This window comes from Anabrus simplex, chromosome 2 (assembly GCF_040414725.1).
Source record: "Anabrus simplex isolate iqAnaSimp1 chromosome 2, ASM4041472v1, whole genome shotgun sequence".
In the NCBI taxonomy this organism is placed as follows: Eukaryota; Metazoa; Arthropoda; class Insecta; order Orthoptera; family Tettigoniidae; genus Anabrus; species Anabrus simplex.
In genome coordinates this window covers 648,039,335-648,062,929 of record NC_090266.1, presented here as the reverse complement: position 1 = coordinate 648,062,929, position 23,595 = coordinate 648,039,335, and the positions used below count along the sequence as shown (strand labels likewise).

The following is a 23,595-nucleotide window of genomic DNA, read 5'->3' as shown; positions in this document are numbered from 1 at the left end:
AATGAAGTCTACGCTATTTCATACCTTCCAGTGTCTCCAGGTCTCGTCCACGTATACAGCCGTCGTTTGTGGTGTTTGAACCAAGTATTGGCAAGGACTAAATTATGGTCAGTGCAGAATTCAACCAGCCGAATAATAATAATAATAATAATAATATCATCATGGCAAATGTATTGTGATGTCACCTTTGTAGAACTTACCTCGTTGAACAAAATGCTGGATACAGAGTTCAGTGGTATACCAGGAACACTTGAAAATGTACAGTATGTCAAGACTTGTGATGAATACTAAATATATTAGGAACGTAAAGTGATGCTTGCCAAGCAATAACTAAGCATATGGTAGATTATTTTATGATGGAGAATATGTCATGAACATTCAGAGCAGAGGTGTCCAGCTCTACGGCTAAATGGTTAGCGTGCTGGCCTTTGGTCATAGGGGTCCCGGGTTTGATTCCCGGCAGGGTCGGGAATTTTAACCATAATTGGTTAATTCCGCTGGCACGGGGGCTGGGTGTATGTGTCGTCTTCATCATCATGGCATCCTCATCACGATACGCATGTCGCCTACGAGCGTCAATCAAAAGACCCGCATCTGGTGAGCCGAACCTGTCCTCGGACACCCACGGCAATAAAAGCCACACGCCACTTCATCTCAGAACAGAGGCGCTCACACTGAGCGAGCGAGCGATCAGTGTGTGCGCTTCAGCGACACCAACTTTGGGATTACGTCGCAGGCTGTGAAATTCAGTGAACGGTGAACTTCAATTGAGTATTAAGTATCTTATTTCCAGTGCACAGAAATCCAGGTAATTTTCCGTATAACTTACGTTGTAAAAAATCAGTTATTTCTGTTCTGTTTACGTACATTGACCGGATACAATAAAGAGTTTATCGGTACCTCAGAATATTTTTTTTGTACTCTGCGCTATGAATTATGATTTTCACTATTATATTTTAAGAGGAGAATTAATGCTTTAGAAAGATTTCTAACATAATAAGGAGCAAATCGGTTAAGTTGAGGTTTGTTGTTTGAGTTTAAATGACCTGATAAACTCATCAATAAACAAATCATGTTTATCGGGAATGACATTAGTTAGATGGTTTATTTGAAGATATACTGTATACCAGGTGGTCCTCCGGCTACGCACTTTCTACTTATAACTGTCCCGCACGCGCTAATGATAAATGGAGTGCCTAATTGCTGATTTACAAAGGAGCGCTATAAAGTGCTATATTTCGGATGGGAAACAAATAGTAGTAATTTCATTACACACGATCTGCAATAGGGTAGATTTGTAAATACGCCAAAGACGCAAAAAATAAAGTATAACAACTCATGAATGTATACACATACAGACATTCCACTCTACCAAACATTTGCTTGAATGTGCCTTGAACGATCCATTACCTCTTTATTGCAACTATGTTCGGTGAATATGTGGCAGGCAGTATTTAGAAACTCCTGCGTATAATGTCTATGAGCTTCGGTTGCATTTCGACCAGATTTTTCATGAATTAAAATTATGCCTATGTATTCGCCGTTGCTGAACACACCAACAATTGTCGATTTATTGACAACAACTGTAGTGCTACTCTACCAAATACCAGCCTACTGCAGTACTATGCGTTCGAAATCGAAGCTTAGCAACGCAAGGTTGCGCATTAGACGGGTAGCGCTGAGGAACATGAAGGGAGCGGCCGTCTGATTGTTACCTCTTGCTATTCTGATGTAACTTGTCTGGTTGCAGTAGTGCCCCTGTGAAATCAGTTATTAGATATACCATTCACCATTAGTGCATGACGGACAAGTATAAGTAAAAAGTACGATGCATATGGGCCATCTGCCATATATACTTGTTATTGCATTTACAGTGTTGTACTTGGAGAGTAAATATCTCTTCACTGGTGACGAAACTCACTGACTATTTAGAAGTGTGTTAGATGGTTTATTTGAAGATATACTGTATACCAGGTGGTCCTCCGGCAGAGTGAGTTCCTGGTTCAGGGTACTTACAGGGGTTAGACAAGGCTGTAATCTTTCACCTTTGCTGTTCGTAGTTTACATGGATCATCTGCTGAAAGGTATAAAGTGGCAGGGAGGGATTCAGTTAGGTGGAAATGTAGTAAGCAGTCTGGCCTATGCTGACGACTTGGTCTTAATGGCTGATTGTGCCAAAAGGCTGCAGGAATTGTACCTGGGTACGTCTGAACCGAGGGCCATGGCGCTGATCATGCAGCCGAAGAGTCGGACTTTGTATTAACTACTTAACTGCTTTAAATGTAAATTATCTTCTCAAAGTAGGTTTTTATAAGCAGCAACAGCTGCCTACATCTTAATTTGACCTGAATTGGATGTTTAACTATACACTGCACGTTTAGCAATTACAAGAATAAATAAGTATCTTAGGAAATATCATCAGCTAAGACTTATAGAGTGTAATTTACATATTATCTGACCGAGTGAGTTGAGCACGCAGTTCGAGTCGTGTGGCTATGAGTTTTCATCCGAGGGATGGTGGGTTCGAATCCCGCTGTCAACTGGTCTGAAGATATTTATCCGCGGTTTCCCCACTTTCACACCAAGCAAATGCTGGGACTGTGCCCTAATTAAGGACACGGCTGCTTCCTTCCCATCCTTCAGTCGCTTAATACATTCAATGTTTTAGACGTCGTTAAACAACTGACAAGGAAAATGCTAACTCCTGAGCCCGGAGTAGCACGTGGCTTTCGCAACTAACAAACTTACTGTCCAATTCTTCTGTTCACTACTCTCACGGCTTGAGTTTGGCTAGCTGTATTACACAATGTTTAATCCGACCTGTAGTGGTACCTGTCCTGTTATCCTGGGTTCGTGTACCGGCCCCGCACAGTGATATTATTGGCAGTGGGATTCTTAGTATCGACCGATGACGTAGATATGAGGCTCCCTAGAACAACAACGAAAGTAATGCCAGCCATCATCATCATCATCATCATCATCAACAACTCTTACTTACAGGAGATAGCAGTTGGTCAGAATATCCATAAGGACAAGTATTTTGACATGAAAAGTTTGAAATGTAGTTGAGTTTTTACAACAAATTAGAATAGAATTTGTTTTACGTCGCACCGACACAGATAGGTCTTATAGCGACGACGGGATAGGAACGGCCTAGGAGTGGGAAGGAAGTGGCCGTGGCCTTAGTTTAGGTACAGCCCCAGCATTTGCCTAATGTGAAAATGGGAAATCACGGAAAACCATCTTCAGAGCTGCCGACAGTGGGGTTCGAACCCACTATCTCCCGGATACAAGCTCACAGCTGCGCGCCCCTGACCGCACGACCAACTCGCCCAGTACAACAAATTAATTTGTGGTAAAAATTACATCTCATACTTATCAAAATGAGTAAATACCACAGCACCCATCAAATATGTGAGAAAATATTTATTACATAACATATTATGCTAGAGCACTTTCAACAAATTTCCTGCCTCAGATAGTGAATTTGTTCAAGGCAAGTCCTGATCATCCAACTAGGAAAGTCAGAAGAACGTTACGATATTGGGACGTTGTTGCTAAAGTTCGGCTCCTTAGCTGAATGGTCAGCATACTGACCTTTTGTTCAGAGGGGCCCAGATTCGATTCCCAACAAGGCAGGGCATTTTAACTGCGTATGGTTCATTATTCTGCCTCGGAGATTGTGTGTTTATGTTCGGCCGAATATGCTTCTCTTCTGCATACAACACACTACACTTCCATCTACCACAGACACACGCGATGGTGAATACATCCCTCCACATTGGAAGGGCACACTGCCGTAAAACTGGATCAAAGCCACTTCAAGTGCTGACCGCAATAAATTGGTATTAAGGACAGGAAGAAGTAGCAGAATAAGATTAATGGACACAACCGAAGAAATAATCAACTTAATTTTCATTTAATAACGAAATATCTCGTACCTCAACTTTTGTAACCCAGGCTAAGCTATGACCTTACTCCCTTCTTCTTCTTTCCGTCTGTATCTTCTCCTGTTGTATTCCACTGTGAACAATAAATGAAATGAAATTTTTCAATATCCTTATGATTAGTTGAAAGAACGTTGTTGTTCCGGTAGAATGGCTAATATATTAGGCGATAAACTTCTAATTTATTTAGGAGACGTTTCTCTTCTATCAGGCTTTATATTCATTAGTGATACTAGGTAGCAATTCTAAACGTCTTAAAATTGAATTTACAACCGTATTTGTAGGAGTAAATCTAACTTTCTTTCCTCAACCATTCTTAGCTGGACTACCTCGACGATACTCTGATTTTCTCGATATGTATTCATCTTGAAATATTGTTTCATGCTCAGGATCAACTATTTCTTTCATTGCTATTATTATCCTATATTTTATTGTCTTAGTAAGAATAATTTCTAACCTACCTGTAACTTTTCCAATAAATATGATAAGATCATTAGAATGATATCAATCTTATCCTCCTTCTGAACATTTCTACACTGCATGAAGTTGAAATCTTCTAGGTTGTCCATTTTCCTGGCCTTCCACATTTCTTTCTCCCCTCTACACTCCTAAGTCTCATTCAAAGTTTCCACGTGGCCTCGCCTAGCTGGTCACCATGACGTAGTTCTACTGCACCCTCCCTCACAAGGGAAATATTTGAGCTGGAGCAGATCGATTGCAGGATGATCAGTTAAGGTATCATAAACCTTAAGGTAATGATAATTCGGCCGTAAATGAATTATATTCTTAGTTTTTATATATTAAATTTTTGCTGCGTTTTTGTTGGAATGTGGATTATCCAACGCATCAATTGCAATTAAACATGGTGTGATGTTCAATTGAGACATAAGAACATCGCTGTAAGCCTGCTGTTGTTACATAGGTTGAACACAGAATGACAAAATTATTCTGAACAGAAATGCGGCAATTTAATCGTTTTAGCATTCACGTTTATATATATCTACGATCAAGATTTCATGCTGTATAATACTTTATCTTTCACTATGAATGATACAGAAATATTAAAACCCTAACATTTTGATACATTCCTATGCAGTACTTGGTAGTGAAATAGCTTTATTGAGATTGAAATTTTGTTCGTACTATCAAAAATCGTTATCGGTATAAAGTGATTTATGTAACTTTAAAATAAAACTGTAGGTATACTTCTACAATTCGTACGCAATTTTATTCTACGTCATCATCAGCGAACTGCTCGGACTCGCCCAGCAATGTTTCAGTAATTAATTATAACACTACCGTTGATCTTATGGCTAAATGAATATTACTATTACATTTAGGACATGTTAATTGATAGCGAAATTTGTCTCTTACAACTAAAAAGCTCCCTTTGTTAGAGGACCGTACATCTTCCGTGAAACCCTCCGTTTCAGACATAATAATGCTATTTGCGTAACGTCCCTTCGATTGATGTCGATTTAATACCCATAGGAGTGACGGAATTTTGCCCACGGAAGTAAACACACGATGTTTTCCCATTTAATCACCCTCGAAAGCCACCGACATAACCGTGATCTTGGAAACAAAATTCTGCTTTCGATCAAGTTGTTGTATATTAACTGGCCCCCGACTAACTAAGTTTGGGGTATATACAGCTTACCACTTTCAACAAATATATATTTCGAAATAGTTTTATTGCTCAGAACAAACTATCTAAGTTCGCCTTGATGAAACAGTCACAAGTATCATCTAGGTAAATTACACGATTTATGTCTCTCTGCCTCATATTTTGTTTTCTAAAGATATTAAAACTAAAATACCGAGAAAAAATAATCGAGAAATAGAATTACATTTATGAACTTTATTTTTTCACCTAAAAAGCGGATTGTAATCAGTTTCTTAGATCTAACTTCAAACTTCAAAATGTTAAAAATCGGATTTTGAAATTGTCTCATTACTGCGTAAAAATCTCAGCTTCGACAAGGGAGTGGCCGCCATTTTCAATAATTAACATTTTGCATTTTACTACGTGTAAGAAGATTGAAAACAGACCCTTATATTTAATAGAAGATTTTATTTCAGTGAATTAAAATGGGTTATGAGCTATATGTGCTAAATAAGAAAATATTGAAATTTGCTAGTTTTTCAGTATTCAAAGCTGTAGCTACTCACTTTCTTCTCATGTGTAGTAGTAGTCCACACTTATGCCCGTTATTCTCGACATTTATCAGATTACACGACTTGATTTAATATTATAGTACTAATATACCGTAGTTCTACCTCTCCACGTTTTATACTCTCATGTACGTTTAGTTCCATAATATCCGCACACAGAAATTAGTTGGTAGAAAAATTGTAAATCCCATGAACAGAACGAGATAAGGAGAATTATATTTTTGCGAAAGTGAACCTATCAGATGTACCCCACAAGAATACTGTCCTCTGCTTAGGAACCCATTAGTTTTTATTTGCATCGTTATAGATTACCATCACTCATTCTTGAACTTTTGGACATTTACACTGACGAAGTTCTGTAACACCAGTAACTCTTAAACTTCTCTCAGTAACTCAAAGGAAAGCGATTTTATTTCTTTCATTAATTCTTTCTTTCTTTCTTTCTTTCTTTCTTTCTTTCTTTATTATTCTGAGTTCATTAATTTTGGATCCCTTTTTCATTTCACCGTCCTTTATGAACCGAAAGATATTTAATTTACAGTGACTATTTCACGAAAGTCTTTGTGAAAATGTACAGTACCTTGTAGGTCTCCCTTGAAACACTATTGACTTAAAATAGATTTTTCATATGACTTCTGAGAAATTAAATGTGGAGTATTTTTATAAACACTCTATTTGCTTTCTTATTTTCCAGAACGAGAAGGTGGAGGTGAAGCAGAAGTGGGCCTCGCGGCTACTGGGGAAGCTGAGAAAGGACATCACGCAAGAATGCCGCGAGGACTTCGTGTTGAGTATCACGGGCAAGAAACCTGCCATGTGCGTGCTCTCGAACCCAGATCAGAAGGGCAAGATGCGCCGCATCGACTGCTTGCGTCAAGCCGACAAGGTGGGTGTACTACTGCAGTGATATTTCCGTGAACTTTCCGCGCCTGACCTTCATACTTACCCGTGAGACTCGACAGCCACGTGGCGGGACTCCCTACCATACTTCATCATTCACATTCCTTGCCTCACTCCACTTGTTCTTTCCCACTCTAAGTTTTCATCGTATATTGCCGGGCATGGAATCGTCTGTGACGAAAAATGAATTACTAATCCATTTATTACTATCATTCATGGAGATGATCTTCACAGAAAATAACCTTTAACGTATTATCTCAAATATACATTAAAAAGTATCTTCGCCCGGAATCGTATTGGTGATGAAGTAAATCGATGTCGATGGTGACAAAATCACTGTAAGAACACATAAGTGGGAGCGCAGTGTAATTATAGACAGCATACTCTTATTACATTTCGGAGAAGAAATTCTCAGGTGATAGCTGTCCTTAGGCAAGGGTTACAAATAGCTATAGCTCAGTAATATTAGTTTAAAGATAAAACAGAGAAAAAAATAAAGATAAATTTTTGATAATTATAATTGAGAAATCCGAGCCTCCGTGGCTCAGGTGGTAGCGTGCCGGCCTCTCACCGCTGGATACCGTAGTTCAAATCCCGGTCACTCCATGTGAGATTTGTGCTGGACAAAGCGGTGGCGGGACAGGTTTTTCTCCGTGTACTCCGGTTTTCCCTGTCATCTTTCATTCCAGCAACACTCTCCATTCGCATTTCATTTCATCTATCAGTCATTTATCATTGCCCCAGAGGAGTGCGACAGGCTTCGGCAGCCGGAACATTTCCTATCCTCGCCGCCAGATGGGGGCTTCATTCATTCCATCCCTGACCCGGTCAAATGACTGAAAACAGGCTGTGGATTTTCATTTTTCATAATTGAGAAATCCAAAGGAAGCCACCCTACGGAGCACGTGCTTTATTTTACTTTTCGATTAAACCGCACAGGTGATGGCGTATAAAGCATCTCTTGAGATACTCAGGGCTATTTTTTGTACAGTAGATGAATTTACCTTAAAGAATTTGAATAAAATCATCGATAATTTTGGAACTGTCCAGCGAGCACCAAAGAACAGTCGTATGATTCCTCAGCCCGTCACTTCAACATCAACCTCTTTATCTTTCGAGCTGTCTCAAATCTTGTTGTTGGATCGACTATGAAGCCGCTGGCTCACATTATATGCGTAGCTATGATTGACCCATCAGATGATAAACAGGACACTGCTTCGTCCACTTCAAATCCACAACATTTCTTCACACTCTCATCGTTAGTACTCCTGACACTGAACTGATGTTGTTCCGAAGAAGTTCCCCTTTACAGCAGAAGCCAAGAGAACGTTATTTCAATTTTTAATAATTTCTAGTGACTTTTTAAAAGTATTTTCGTCACTCATGACATATGATAGGCTACCGTTAATAAAACTTCCATGATTTCTCTGAGTACAGATGCGTGTTTGGTTGCTCTGTCCCAAGAGTGTCTCATCTCGGGGAGAACCTTGTGATAAATATAGACAAATGTTCCATGTCTTCTAATTATGTCGCTCGCGAGAGGGCCGGACACTTCTAGACTCACCTAAATGATTACAATGCTACGAACTCATAAAACAGGCAAAATATATTCCTTTAAATGTATATTCCATGTTTTATTTATCCTTCGGCCATTATATATTTTATCCAATTTCGTCTGGACTGTATAACATTGCGGTAAAGTGTCATGTTATAAATAATAATAATAATAATAATAATAATAATAATAATAATAATAATAATAATAATAATAATAACAATAATAATAATATAGTAATACAATAATACAATTACAAAACAGAGGTGACTTTTCTTGTGTTGCAATTTCACGCATAACAAATTATGTGGTTTATTATTATTATTATTATTATTATTATTATTATTATTATTATTATTATTATAACACTGAACTCGATAGCTGCAGTCGCTTAAGTGCGGCCAGTATCCAGTATTCGGGAGATAGTGGGTTCGAACCCCACTGTCGGCAACCCTGAAGATGGCTTTCCTGGTTTCCCATTTTCACATCAGGAAAATGTTGGGGTTGTACCTTTATTAAGGCCACTGCCGCTTCCTTCCCATTCCTAGGCCTTTTCTACCCCATCGTCGCCATAAGACCTATGTGTGTCGGTGCGACGTAAAACAAATAGCAAAAAAAGTATGTGTCAGTTTGTACCTCCCATTGACTTGGTATATAAATGCTTATTTACGCTGCATTGCTCCTTTTAAATTTTTATTTCCAAATCGACTCATTCACTTCAGTTTATTCAGTAGCTTTGAATATAGTACAATAGTAATTGTTGCATTAATAATACTCGTATATATGCCATTTTTAGGCAATGAAAACATCGTAGTTCCACTCACGAGAAAACCACGTTTCTCTTTCTGTATTGTGAAGGCTTGCCGCGTTGCCTGACGACTCCAGTTGTCGAATAACTGGCCTATCATTAAACAATGAAAATGCCAGGAAGAGTTCTCCGGCCAGTGCTGACCGCTCAGTTTTAGACGTCTTCTGTAAACTTTACTCCGAAGGGGTTACGAGGTTTGCTCTGCCCAGTGACGTTATTGTTATTACTGGGGAACATGGTGGTGTAGCGACTTAGCTGCTTGCCTGTCATCTCGGCGACCGTGGTTTGATTCCTGGTGTTGCTGGAGTAACAGGGAATGCATGCGACCTTAGATCCCCGGCCTCATTGCGTGCAGGAAAGCGGGATAAGGTGCGGACGATGATGGTTATAGTTAATATTATATGGCATCCAACAACGATCATTGGTTATTTCTAATCTAATCGCAATATACCTCGGGGGTACGAAGTTAAAACAATTGGATTTTGTGGGTACGCCAACCAAAAACTTTGAATACCACTGCCCTAAAGCATAAACGTTTTCTGACTACATGAACAGATTCCTACTGCTGTTTAATGAAGAAGAGTGGAACGGTCCATCATTTGGAACATTTCTTCTCCAGGAAAACTCCGTTCAATCCGAATTCACTTTGCTGTCAGTGAAAGAAAATCTGGAAGCGGTTGCAACAATGCTCTAGAAGGAAAATGAGAAAACCCAAAGAAGTCGCGATAGGAAATTGTACAACGAATTGGCACTACATTTAAACAATCCTTTTTGTAAGAAATTATCCAATTCCTGAGTCTCCAATAGTTGCATCTAGCAATATCCCCCAGCTTTTCGTGTAGTGTCTGCCTTGTCTTTCCTAGGGGCTTTACGTCGCACCGACACAGATAGGTCTTATGGCGACGATGGGATAGGAAAGGCCTAGGAGTTGGAAGGAAGCGGCCGTGGCCTTAATTAAGGTACAGCCCCAGCATTTGCCTGGTGTGAAAATGGGAAACCACGGAAAACCATCCTCAGGGATGCCGATAGTGGGATTCGAACCTACTATCTCCCGGATGCAAGCTCACAGCCGCGCGCCTCTACGCGCACGGCCAACTCGCCCGGTGCCTTGTCTTTGAGCTCATTGGGCTGTAATATTCGCTTTTATTGAAGAGACGATTTCGATGTATTCGTGAATTTAGAAATTAGTGACATAGTCACTTAAAAAGCTATTTCTCTATCCCTTGCTTCAGGAAACACTAAAAATAATACACAGGTTTATTCCTTCATACAATATACATTTACCGCTACTTGTTTCAGACTTTATGAACCATGCCATTAATCCTAATATACATTCCTCTCGGACTACACTCATAAAATTTTCTTGTCTTCCCACTCTAGTAATTCCCGCGTTACTTGGATGTAATCCAGTAAGCGAGCGAGACGAAACCATACTGTACGTCCCCAGTTAAGTTTCATGCGGGTTTGTTGTGAGAGCGGAACACGCTAGCGGGTACAAGTTCGGTATACTCGTTGGCTGGGTGTGCTAGCGGAACTCGCTTCCGTCGAGACTGGTGCGTATAATTTCGCTACATTCGCTGGCTTAGTTGGCCGAGTGGGTATAGAACAGGTTTTCGTTCACCTCTAGCTTTTACACTCCACAGTTGGTGGTGGAGGGATTACCCTTACTGTGACTGTGCGGAAGGGGCTATGAAATTTTGCAAGTCTTGCAAGAATGCCATCTGCATGCTTTCTTGGAATTCCTGGATGAAATACGAGAAGTTGTGTTTCGATAGAAAACCTGAACTTTAGCCTATAGACCTTCCTTTTTTCTATTTTATTGGTTATTTTTTCCTTTTGTGTATGTATTTTTCACTTGATTTGTATGATTATCAAACAAGCACCACACGCTGAGTAAAATCATCAGTATTTCATAGTAATATCGTATCAGAAATCTACCAAGCGATTTATGATGTTCTGTGGCTTCCCACTTTAACAGCAGGTATATGCTGCGGCTGTACCTTAATTAAGGACACGATCGCTTACGGCCCACTCCTAGCTCTTTCCTATCCCATCGTCAACATAATATTTAACTATGTCGGTGCGACTTAAATCAAATAGAAAAGCAAACAAAAATTATGATGTGCACAATGACGCTATAAAAGTATGATAATAATAATAATAATAATAATAATAATAATAATAATAATAATAATAATAATAATAATAATAATAATAATAATGCTGTAATACGGCCAACTCGCCCAGTACATTGATATAACAAAGGGATCAAGTTCTGTAGACTCTCTGAATTTCAATGTGCTTCACGTGAATATCAAACATCTCATGTACTGTATATTTTGTGGTCTTCCTCACATGGGTTAGCCCTTATTATACGTGTAATTATGACGCTGTCGAACTGTGCGATTCGTATGCTACCGGTTTGAGTCCAGATATTGTCATGGGCGTTTGTATTGTCTTCATTTATAAGTTCATTTCATCCCATATTCTATAATCAATATTTCTACTCATCCTTGCACCTCTTCAAGAACAATATGACATAATTTTTTTTCTAGTGGCTTTACGTCGCACCGACACAAATTGGTGTTACGGCGACGATGGGATAGGAAAGGGCTAGGAGTTGGAAGGAAGCGGCCGTGGCCTTAATTAAAGTAGAGCCCCAGCATTTGCCTGGTGTGAAAATGGGAAACCACGGAAAACCATCTCCAGGGCTGCCGACAGTGGGATTCGAACCCACTATCTCCCGAATGCAAGCTCACAGCTGCGTGCCCTTGACCGCACGGCCAACTCGCCCGGTAATGACATAACTTATGTAAAATTTCAACATGATTCAACATGTACGTACTGGCTCTATAGTCAAGCAAGGCCTACTTAAAATTATAAGAGGAATTCATAAACTAAAAATTTAAGTCTGTCTCATTGCTGTTTTTCTGGTGCAGTGATGATGTTCTGAAACGGATATTGAAGTCAATGGGCCTACAGATACGTGCTCGAATGTGGACACAATGTTACTCTTTGAGGACAAGTTTTAGATTAATATCGATAATAATCTGATATAGGGTGAGTATATCTTAAACTAAATTGCAATGATGGTAAGAAAAAAATGACGAAATCCAACTGGAGGTAGGACACATCTTGGGAACATCCAAAACCTTTGTAGAAGAATGAGCAGTTTACGGGTTGTAATTAGAATAGATGTCCGACTCGTTGGCTGAATTGTCAGCGTACTGGCCTTCGGTTCAGAGGGTCCTGGGTTCGATTCCCGGCCGGGTCGGGGATTTTAACCTTCATTGGTTAATTCCAATGGCCCGGGGGCTGGGTGTTTGTGCTTTCCCCAACATTCCTGCAACTCGCACACACCACACATAACACTATCCTCCACCACAATAACACGCACTTACCTACACATGGCAGATGCCGCCCACCCTCATCGGAGGGTCTGCCTTACAAGGGCTGCACTCGGCTAGAAATAGCCACACGAAATTATTATTATTAGAATACAGGAAAGTAGCTGTAGGCTGTAATAGTTGTACAGAACAGAGTAGTGCTGTGCCACACGGATCTGCGATCCAAATAATCAAACACTTTTATGCACTGTCGGTTAGTATTTTCTCAACATGACAGTCACGTGCCTCTTTCTGCAGGCGTAACGGCCATATTGTAGTTAAAAAGTATGTAAGATAATAGTAATTGAAACACCCGCACTCAAGCAAACCCGTGAAAATCATACATAACGTCTTTGGTAGAGAAACCCAGTAGCCTACGTTAAAATGGTACATACGGGATAGAGTTCGAAATGGCCAGGGCATTTCTCGGAACAAGAGTTTGCCAGAACAACAGCAGCCTGATTCCCGACAGAATGAAGAAAAAGTTGTTAGGCTATAGGGTGACCACTTTCGAGTAAAATAAATATAGTTATAAACAGCGAAATGAAATATGAAAGTAGCGAGAAGTAATACAAATAGTTGGGAGTAATGAGAGGAAGATAGTCTAGTTATGATGACGAGAGAAAGGTCAAGTTAGGAATGATCTCTACTGAAGCTGTGTGCATGAACTCAGACTGGCGTTGCATTCACTCACTTTAGTTAAGCTCATCTGCCCAAACACCCTCCAGTAATCTGCTTCTTTGTCCTTTTTTTCTTTTTGAAGAACCCTCGCTACCACTTTTTACCAATTGTACAGTTAATGGATTTATATATTCCGTGTTTGCTAACAATCCAAAAAATACGAATGTGAATGGCAAGTTCCCTCTTGATCGCCTTGAGATTCAGACAGTTCTGACGTATTAAATAACCATGTTTTATTTATTATAAAGGAATAGAAAGCCTTTTTAACTATCTTATTGTGAAGTGCGTATTGACCTATTTACATTTGAGGTATTGTGTAGGGTAAGTGTGTAATAACATATTTTTTCTAGATTAATAAACACAGTAGTTTGAATCCACAACGGAATAAGGTACGACAATGGTTAGTGGAGTTAAAAGATTTGTTGAAGGAAATGGTTGGGTTCTCCTTACCAGAGATGAACAATGATTTAGCCCTCATACCCAGCAGTGAAACCCCTGGCAAGTAGGCAGACCTGCGGTATACTTGTGGACCTGTGATAAACAAGCGCGGTCTGCAATCGTACACACAACGATTGCCGTAGCTACAGACTCCGACTGCTACATGGCCTATGTCAAGAAGAGTGGAACACGTCCCTCCCCAGGCAAATGATGGGGTTATACCTTAAACAAGGCCACGGCTACTTCCTTCCCATTCCTAGCACCTTCCCATCCTATCGTCGCCCTAAGACCTACCTGTGTCGATGCGACGTAAAGCAAATTGGAAAACGAAATCTCTGTTAACTCTTTTAAATCCTGCTTCCATTACAGTGTTCTGATCGTTTTGTACCCTTTCCTAATCCTTCATCTTATTTCTGTTCGTCTTCTTGGTAATATAACGTTTTACATAAGGATATTATTGAAATGCAAGAATAAATTAACAGGAGTTCAGAAGTCTCGCTCGAAGTATACTAGGTGACGCAGTCTTAATATTATAAAACATGCACTTATCGAGGATTTTACTTACCGTATTTAACTTTGATATCATAAATGGTTAAAAAATAGAGTCCGACTCGGGGTTTTAATCGCTTCTGATTAATTCTTATGGCTCGGGGACTGGGTGTTTGCGTCTATCCCAACACTCTTCTCTTCATATCAGCCAACAAACCACACTACTAATCACCACAGAGACACGCAATAGAGATTACATCCCTCCATATAGGGTTGGCGTCAGGAAGGGCATCCGGTTGTTAAACAGGGACCAAATCCAATTGTGCGACGCAGTTCTCACCCGCAACCCCACTGTTGTGGGGAAGCGGTAGAAGGAGAAATGGTTAAAAATAGGCAATGGACGATTCCTTACACCCTGTACGTGAATAAGAGCATGTGAGAAATGCAAATAAAATGAGCAAGACGCTTTCTTTAAGATTGGGGCTCGTCTACCTCTGACTGGAAAATCACGGTCTGAAAGGGTTGAGAATTTCATAATACCGATGACTTGATCATTGAAACAGCCGGGTACTGCCAACACGGGAGAGGAACAAACTCTAATCCCAGTTCCGATTTCCGTTCTAACTCCAGGAGGACGCTAGGAACGTGCCTAATTCATTATATCACCGCCGTATTGTGTGTTTTACACCTCTTCATTCTTAAGAGACACCTAGGTTCTAAAACGTACCACTATCAGAGACAAACTAAAACATGTTCTGTACCCGCTCAGTCCGCTTGGCCGGCAAGTATAGCAAGCAGTCTCGAGACAGGCGAGTCTCATTTTCACAGGAGATTCACATGGAACTTAACTGGGGACATAGATTATGGTTTCGTCTAGCCCGCTTGTTGGATTACATGATATATAAGAAAACCAAACCCCATGACGCAACTGCCCCGAAGGGCCATGGCCTACCAAGCGACCGCTGCTCAGCCCAAAGGCCTGCAGATTATGAGGTGCCGTGTGGTCAGAACGACGAATCCTCTCGGCCGTTATTGTTGGCTTTCTAGACCGGGGCCGCTATCTCACCGTCAATAGCTCTTCAATTGTAATCACGTAGGCAGAGTGGACCTCGAACCAACCCTCAGATCCACGTAACAATCCCTGACTTGGCCGGGAATCAAACCCGTGACCTCGCAGTAAGAGGCATGCACGCTACCCCTACATCGTGGGGTCGGCATACATATACACACATTTTTGTTGCTACGTGTTGAACGTCGCACTAAGACATTGAAGGTTTTCGGTGTCGGAAGGATGGGAAAGTACTAGGATTGGGAAGGTAGCGGCCGTGGCCTTAATTAAGGTACAGCCCCATCATTTGCCTGGTGGGAAAATGAGGAACCACGGAAAAAACATCTTCAGGGCTGCCGACGGTGGGATTCGAACCCACTACCTCCCGAATGCAAGCTCACAGCTGCGCGACCCTAACCACACGGCTAACTCGCTCGGTGATTACATAATAAGGTGGGAATTACTAGAGAGGGAAGGGGAGGAGATCTTACCGCTGTAATCCGAGAGGAATGCGTATCAATGGAATTGTCCACAAAACTCAAAACAAGTAGTGTTTTGTATGAGGGAATAAACCTGTGTCAATTATTTTAGCGTTTCCTGAAGCAAGGGATATCTTCTTACATGACTATGTCACTGATTTATAAGTTCGTGAACATACCGAAGTCGTCTCTTTAATATAAACCAACAACGTCACAACCCAATAAGCTCAGAGACAAGGCAGACACTGCATGAAAAGCTGGGGATATTGTTAGATGCAACTATTGTAGCCTCATTTCACAGGCCAAGGAATAGGATAATTTATTCGAAAGAGGACTGTTTAAATGTAGTGCCAACTCCTTGCACAATTTCCCATTGAGACTTCTTTGGGCTTTTCACATTTTCCTTGTATAGTATTGTTGCAACCGCTTCCAAATTTTCTTTCACTGATAGCAAATTGAATTCGAATGAGAGGAACTTTCCTGTAGAAGGAAATGTTCCAAGTGATGGACCATTTCACTCTTCTTCATTAGGTAGCAGTAGGAATCTGTGCAGCTACGGGACTTACTGTGCGCATGACTTTAGAACGGATCTATGTTATGAAAGGTCCAAAAGTAACATGCAGATCTGCCTACTTGGCAGACGAACACATCAGGAAGGAGACCTGACCACTTGTAAATCTCTAACCACTATATCTACTGACACAGGTCCCTTGGATTCAAACACCTGAAAACGCCAGCTGGCTGTGACAGGGTTCGATCCCATATCCTTGAGCATAAGAAACTAGCATTTCAACAAGAACACTATGTAACCACTCCCCTTTCCAGCTATAGTCCCCAGTTATTATCAGTCAGATCCTACGCATGAGCATTTGATAATAACGATGATTCCAGTTTTAAAAAATAATCTGCAATGAAAGGCATTTCATACCTAGATATGTAATTCTTATGTCAATCGAGCAAGTTAGCTGCGCGTTCGGTCACCTAGCTGTGAGCTAGTATTCCGAAGATGGTAGGTTCGAACCCCATCTTCAGCATCCCCGAAGATGCTTTTCCGTGGTTTCCCTTTTTCACACAGGGCAAATGTGGCTGTAATTTAGTTAAGGGCACGGCCGCTACTTGCTCATCCTGCGTCGTCGGATAAATCACTAGCAAAAGAGTATCACGTGCGTCAAATTATTCGGATTCCGTGCAGTTAGTATTAGATTCAGTTAAAATTATTAACTTCCAATAGAATACCTGGCAAGTTGATAACCGAGTTCTCCGAAATTACCTTCATAATTGACTGGAATAATGTGTGGAGTTCTGACGTTTTGTTAGTGAGATATTAAGAAAGAGATTTAAAAGGAAAACGACCAAGCGAGTTGGCCGTGCGGTTAGGGGCGCGCAGCTCTGAGCTTGCATTCGGGAGATAGTGGGTTCCAACCCCACTGTCGGCAGCTCTGAAGATGGTTTTCCATAGTTTCCCATTTTCACACCAGGCAAATTTAATGAAGGCCACGGCCGGTTCCTTCCCACTCCTAGCACTTTCCTATCCCATCATTGCCATAAGACCTATCTGTGTCGGTGCGGCGTAAAGCACGTTGCTCAGGTGTTCTAAATATTGAGTTATTCGTTGATTAAAATCGAACTCTGCGCCTACCGCAACCTGAACGGAATTTTTTTTTTGCTATTGGCCTTACGTCGCACCGACACAGATAGGTCTTATGGTCACGATGGGACAGGACAGGGCTAGGACTAGGAAGGAAGCGGCCGTGGCCTTAATTAAGGTTCATCCCCAGCATTTTCCCGGTGTGAAAATGGGAAACCACGGAAAACCATCTTCAGGGCTGCCACTATCTCCCGAATACTGGATACTGGTCGCACATAAGCGACTGCAGCTATCGAGTTCGGTGAAGGGAAATTTAGAGCAAAAATAGTTTTCTGTTGCGAGTAACTACAAATCTTATATTTTTAGGAGACAAAATAATGTTTCTTTAATACAAAATTGTTGATATTCCGCATATGAATAAAACAAATGTGCTATTTCTTTAAGAACCAGAGAGTAACACATACTGTAAAGGGAATATCATTTCAATTAATAAAACATGTTCTTTAAAAGCAAAGTCTTTAGTTATATTAATAAATGCTGAGATACGTCTTTACGTCACCAAACAAGCTGAAGAAGAGAATATGAAATCGCACTAAGTTTAGTTTGTCTTCACAAAGGAATACGATTTTTAGCTACCTTCTTCACTGCTTTCACTGCACATATTGTCTTTCTCATCTAACGTATTCTGTCTTTAATTGACATATAGAAATTGTGATGATGGGTTCATACGTTTCCTTCACATTAATATATTGAAGTCTTATTCCCAACAAAATTTTTAACAGAAAATAATTTTACATGGAATATACCGTCACGTTCTGTACTACGTATATAGACTACAAAAAGTTTGGAAGTGAGTTACAATCATTTGTCACCAAGCAGAAGAAGAATAAGAATAAGAATAAGAAGAAGAACGAATTTTCTATGTATTGATATAAAAACCTAAATATGTGATTTTCTGTAAGTTTCATAAAAAGCCATCGATTGCTTTTTCAATTATCCACTGGTAGTCGTACTTCAGTAGATGCGTACAGAGTATCATAATGGCACTTCTGATTACAACGTAGCCCTTTAATTTTATTTGTGTACTTTTTATGCATTGATTTTCGTCTTTCTGAATGCATCAGCAGTATTTCGCGGAAAATGTATTCATTTTCCGTAGTACGCCTCTTCAGTGACACCTAGGCCATCTATGACAGCTAATGGTGGACCTGTTGAGGATCCAGCTAGCCTTTGGGCTGAATACCCAACGTACATACATACATACATACATACATACATACATACATACATACATACAATTGTTCTGACTTCACACAACAGAACGATCCCAGCTGCTTCTTTCTCTTCAGCGAGTATAAAAACACAGCAGTATGGAACAGTGCCAGTCATGAGGTTTACGGAGTATCTTTGACCTAGTATAAAGCATCACTGTATCCTCTCTTGAACGTATGAGCCCATCTCCTTATTCTTTGTTATTAGTACAATCTAGAAAATGTTTCCCTCGATAGTCAGGTAGTCTCTTGCTACTTCTGAACAGTGCGTACATTAAGATTACCTGTCATGAAGCAGACATGATAGAAGCTGACCCAGTTTTACGGTCTGATGCCCTCCTTCCTCTGGTGCTGTCTCCTTACAGAAGGTTAGCGACCATCATAGTGCCTAGTTTGTCTTTCCTGTATTAGAGATGTGGAAGCACTGCCAGAGATTCCATCTCCAGGATAATCTTCTTCGCCCACGTTCGCGTTTCCCAGACTGCATTTTTCATTTCGGAAGATGTGATCAAACAGGCTACCCTCCTGTTTGGTTCCAGTACAGCAGTCTTTACTGTCCAGCCAAATATGTTTCAGCTGATGTATAAGAATAGCATGTTTAACGTTGTCAAAAGCTGCGTGTTTCTGTGGGGGTTGATAGTGTGGTGTATTATGTTTAGATGACGTGAAGTGCATTAAGACGAACACAGATACCCAGTCACCGAGACAGACAAGTATTAATATTATGTCGTTGATTTTGCCTCCCAATACTAATTCACGGTTTTCGAAGACGCGGAAGTGCCGGATTTTTCCCCGCAGGAGTTAGTATTTAATGTGCCAGTAAATCTACCAACACGAAGCTCACATATTTGAGCACCTTCAATTAACAGTGGACTGAGTCAGGATTGAACCTGCCAGTTGGGATCAGAAGGCCAGCACTCTGCCCTTTGAGCTTCTCAGTCTGCCAGCCATAGGATTTAACAATACGCAGTTAAAATCCCCAATCCATTACGCTAGTGCATAAAAACCTCAACATAAATCCTGGCTGAGATCGGTGATATTTAAGAGCATTCACCTGCACCAGTTGGAGCTCGTTTTCTCCCAATACGCTAAAGAACTCAAGCGGGACAGAATTCCAACACCCAGGCATATACTGAGAACATGAAACATGTTGTAATATTAGCAGTACCGGTAGCTCCTCGCACATTGATGTCATACCTAATGAGTCCAGTCCAATAATAACTTACCTCTGATCAGATTCGCTGTCACGTTTTCTCTTCTCCTCAGGCTCTATATTAATTAGTACATGAATTCCCGTAGCTAGAGAACATGACATGTACTGCTAACAGATTAGACTGTGTATTTTCTTTTAAGAGTCCCAGACGTGCATTCCCTATGGCGTGCTGTACATTTTCTTTCATTGCCCCCATCCCGCCTTCCAACTTAAAATTTTTTTCTCACAGTGTGAAAAATTATAACGATTGATGGACTTACACCACAAATGGATACCAGCAAATATTTAGACCCAACTATACCACGATAGACGTACGAAGCCTCTGGGTCGTGTGCTCCAAATGCCCCTTTAACTCATTGTCTGGCTCCATGACTAAATGGTTAGCGTGCTGGCGTTTGGTTCAAGGGGACCCGGGTTCGATCCTGGCTCAGTCCGGTGGTATTTGAAGGTGCTCAAATACGTCAGCCTCGTGTCCGTGGATTTACTGGCACGTAAAAGAATTCTTGCGGGACTACATTCCGGCACCTTGGCGTCTCTGAAAACCGTCAAAAAGTAGTTAGTGAACAATAATGTTATTATGATATTAGTAGGCTACAGATGCATTGTCTTGCATGGAGTACAGTGCTGGCTGGAATGGCTCGATCTGTGTTGCGGGTCAGGCTACCTGCTGCCACAGGCTGTGCGACGGGGAACTTGGCCTTTCTCGTAGTAGTGTAAAACCTCGTACGTATGTATGTATGCACGTATATATGTAGGTTTTCCGAGGGTAAAGGTTGACCCTTCTGCTGAACAAGCTAGCCTGCAGCCCTGTGGACTGTACGTAGAGAGTAACTTAGATTTATTCTAAATGTGCTGTTCTGGAGATCACTTGCCACGAGATCCACAAGAATATGAATGCTTTCATTAAAAATCTTGGTCTTTCTTGTTACACTTTGTAACCTCCCTGAGTTTTAAGAACAACTAGGCCCGTTTATACAAGGCGCAAGGCTATATATCACTCATTGGGCCAGTCCTGGAATATGGAACAACCGTATGGGATCCATACCAAACAGGAACTTGAGATGGTACAGCGAAAGACTGCAAGATTCGTGCTTAACGACTTCAGTCCTCGAAGTAGTGTGACAAGTATGATAGAAAACTTGGGTGGGAGACACTGGGGACTAGAAGAAAACGTACACGGTAATGTGCCATGTATAATGCCTACACGAATAAGCCAGCTTCGGGAGAGTTGAACAGTCGACTAGAAAAGCCCTGCTACATAAACAAAGGTTCAAATACGGGACTTCTCAAACTCTACAGTGACAAGCGACATGTTACTTCACAATTTCAGCAACACAGCCAACTCAATAGACCCTTCAATATTTTACAAATACGATTGCTAAAATTAAATTCAGAAGGCGACTCCCAGATTCGACAACATTTCTAATGGGAGAACATTCAAGAATTCGTATTCTATCAACTTTGAAATAATACGCCCCTTGGAACATTAAAGACTGCACAATTAAACCCGTCAATGTATTTTAATAAGATATAAACATAACAATTTAATGTTTATCAAGTCTAAACTTACGTTTTAACAGAATGATTATAGGCATTATTCAATGTGACACCCAAGTTCGACAATATTTCCAATGGGAGCATAAAAATTGTGACTTCAAGATTACGTATTCAATCAGCCAAGGAATAACCCACCAGTGGACAGTAAAGACTGCGCAATTAAACCAGCCAATGTCTTTTAATAAGTTATAAACATAGCAATTTAGTTTTAATCAATGTTTTACTTTTTGACAGAATAAGTGTACTTATTATCATTGTTTTGCATACTCCACCAGCCGTAATGATGAAAAATAGCCAGATGTATACATAAATCATATACTTATAAAAAATATAGCTTTAAACATCATCCAAGGTAGAATTTAATTTTAAAGATTTTATAAGGATACAAATACCAAGAATCCTGGATATTTTGATTCATTAAGTTAAGAAATATGGCTAATGATGCCCAAATATGGACGAAACATGTCCCATAATGAAACAGTAACAATGTAAAGTTTTTTAACGTGGAATAAAAACTGTGTTGTATTGAAGAGGTGGTTATTCAAAAAAAGTTTTAAGCAAAAAATAAAATTCTTAGCAATAAATGCGTTGATTTCACACGAAATATAATATAGTATTTTGTCGTTACGAACTGTATATACTGTATACGCAAATAAGCTCGTTAGGGCTACTCGAAGTTCTTAGAGGCATGCATTTACCTTCCTTTGTGTCCATATTTACAAACTGTATTATATACAAGATTATTCGAAACTGAGTTATAATTTTTGTCACATATCAGAAGAACTAATTTGCTCTTGATTGCTCTAAAAACCTTTTAAAAAATTAATTTTTGTGTTGCGTTAGTTTCACACCAAGTGCTGCAGGACACAGTGAGTTTCTAATAAACTGACAGTAAAGACATCTGAACCCATCGAGCGAATTGGCCACACGGTACGTTTGACTAACCTTAAGTTTCGGGAGATTTGAATTCGGACCCTGCCGTCGGCAGCCCTGATGATGGTGTTCCGCGGTTTCCCATGGTCGCATTAGGTCAGTGCCGGGGCTATATTTCAGTAAATACCACGGCGACTACATTGCGCCTTGGGTGCGTCACAGTCGAGTTGTGTAATCATTGGGTTTCTCACCAAGGACGTCATGATTCGAATCCCGGCCAATGCAAGTGGGAGTTTTGAAATTAAATGTCACGTCATTGTAGTTCGGATTCCACGTAAACCTGAAGGTCTCGTGGCTGTGATCACGATAATAACATTAACATGCATTCCTAATCCTATTCCATCGTCGCTGAAAACGTACCTGCGTTATCGCGACATTAAACAGCGACCAATAAGGAGATTGCAATAGCAAAGTGTCCCGCATACAGGCGAGGCTGTTGAGGAAATGTAGTTTTTCTTTTTAATTAGTAGTTTAACTTCGCATTAACAAGTAGGTTTTCGGCCACGAATGGGTGGAAAAGAGGATTGGGAAAGTAGTGGTCGTGGACTTGATTAAGATGCAGCCTTAGCATTGGCTGGGGTGAACATGAGAAACCATGTGAAAGTATCTGCTGGGCTGCCGACGGTGGGATTGTAACCCGCTATCTTTCGAATGTAAGTTCACTGGCTACACAATCCAAACTGCGTGACCAAGTCACTCACTCAGTAATCCACTAGGGCCCGGTTGTATAAAACATTTGATCTGAGTTTAACGAGGAAAAATGGCTGCCAGTCAAGTTGAAATTCGATTTTCCGTTGTATAAATGCTAATCTAAGATCATCTCGTCTCAATCTAAGTTCAGATTTGACTGCCGAATATTTGTCGGTTAATCTCCTTGAACCTAGATCATTATCATTCATATTAAACATTGAACTAGACCTGAAGACTTGAGAAGTGTTTCCTTGTATCATATCTGCGTAAGAATACCGCACCTTAATAATATCGAGGTGAGTTATGAATATCTTGAATGCTAGTAGTTAAATAATATTGCTAAAGATCGCTCAATTCTTTCAGAAGTGAGGTTATGTGAATATCATATAAACAATTGCCTACTGCAATACCAACACGTTGTTGTTACTTAGTTTTAT

The 23,595-nt window shown here is 40.4% G+C and overlaps 1 protein-coding gene across 5 annotated transcripts in view; it reads left to right on the top strand.

Annotated features, from left to right (window-relative positions):
* The window catches only part of NfI (Nuclear factor I), a 602,168-nt gene that overhangs the window by 282,979 nt on the left and 295,594 nt on the right, over positions 1–23,595 (top strand). For all 5 annotated transcript variants that reach the window (XM_067141127.2, XM_067141126.2, XM_067141124.2 and 2 more), the window contains exon 3: positions 6,817–7,008. In XM_067141127.2, the coding sequence (XP_066997228.1) occupies positions 6,817–7,008 (192 nt within the window). The remainder of the gene's footprint in view (positions 1–6,816; positions 7,009–23,595) is intronic.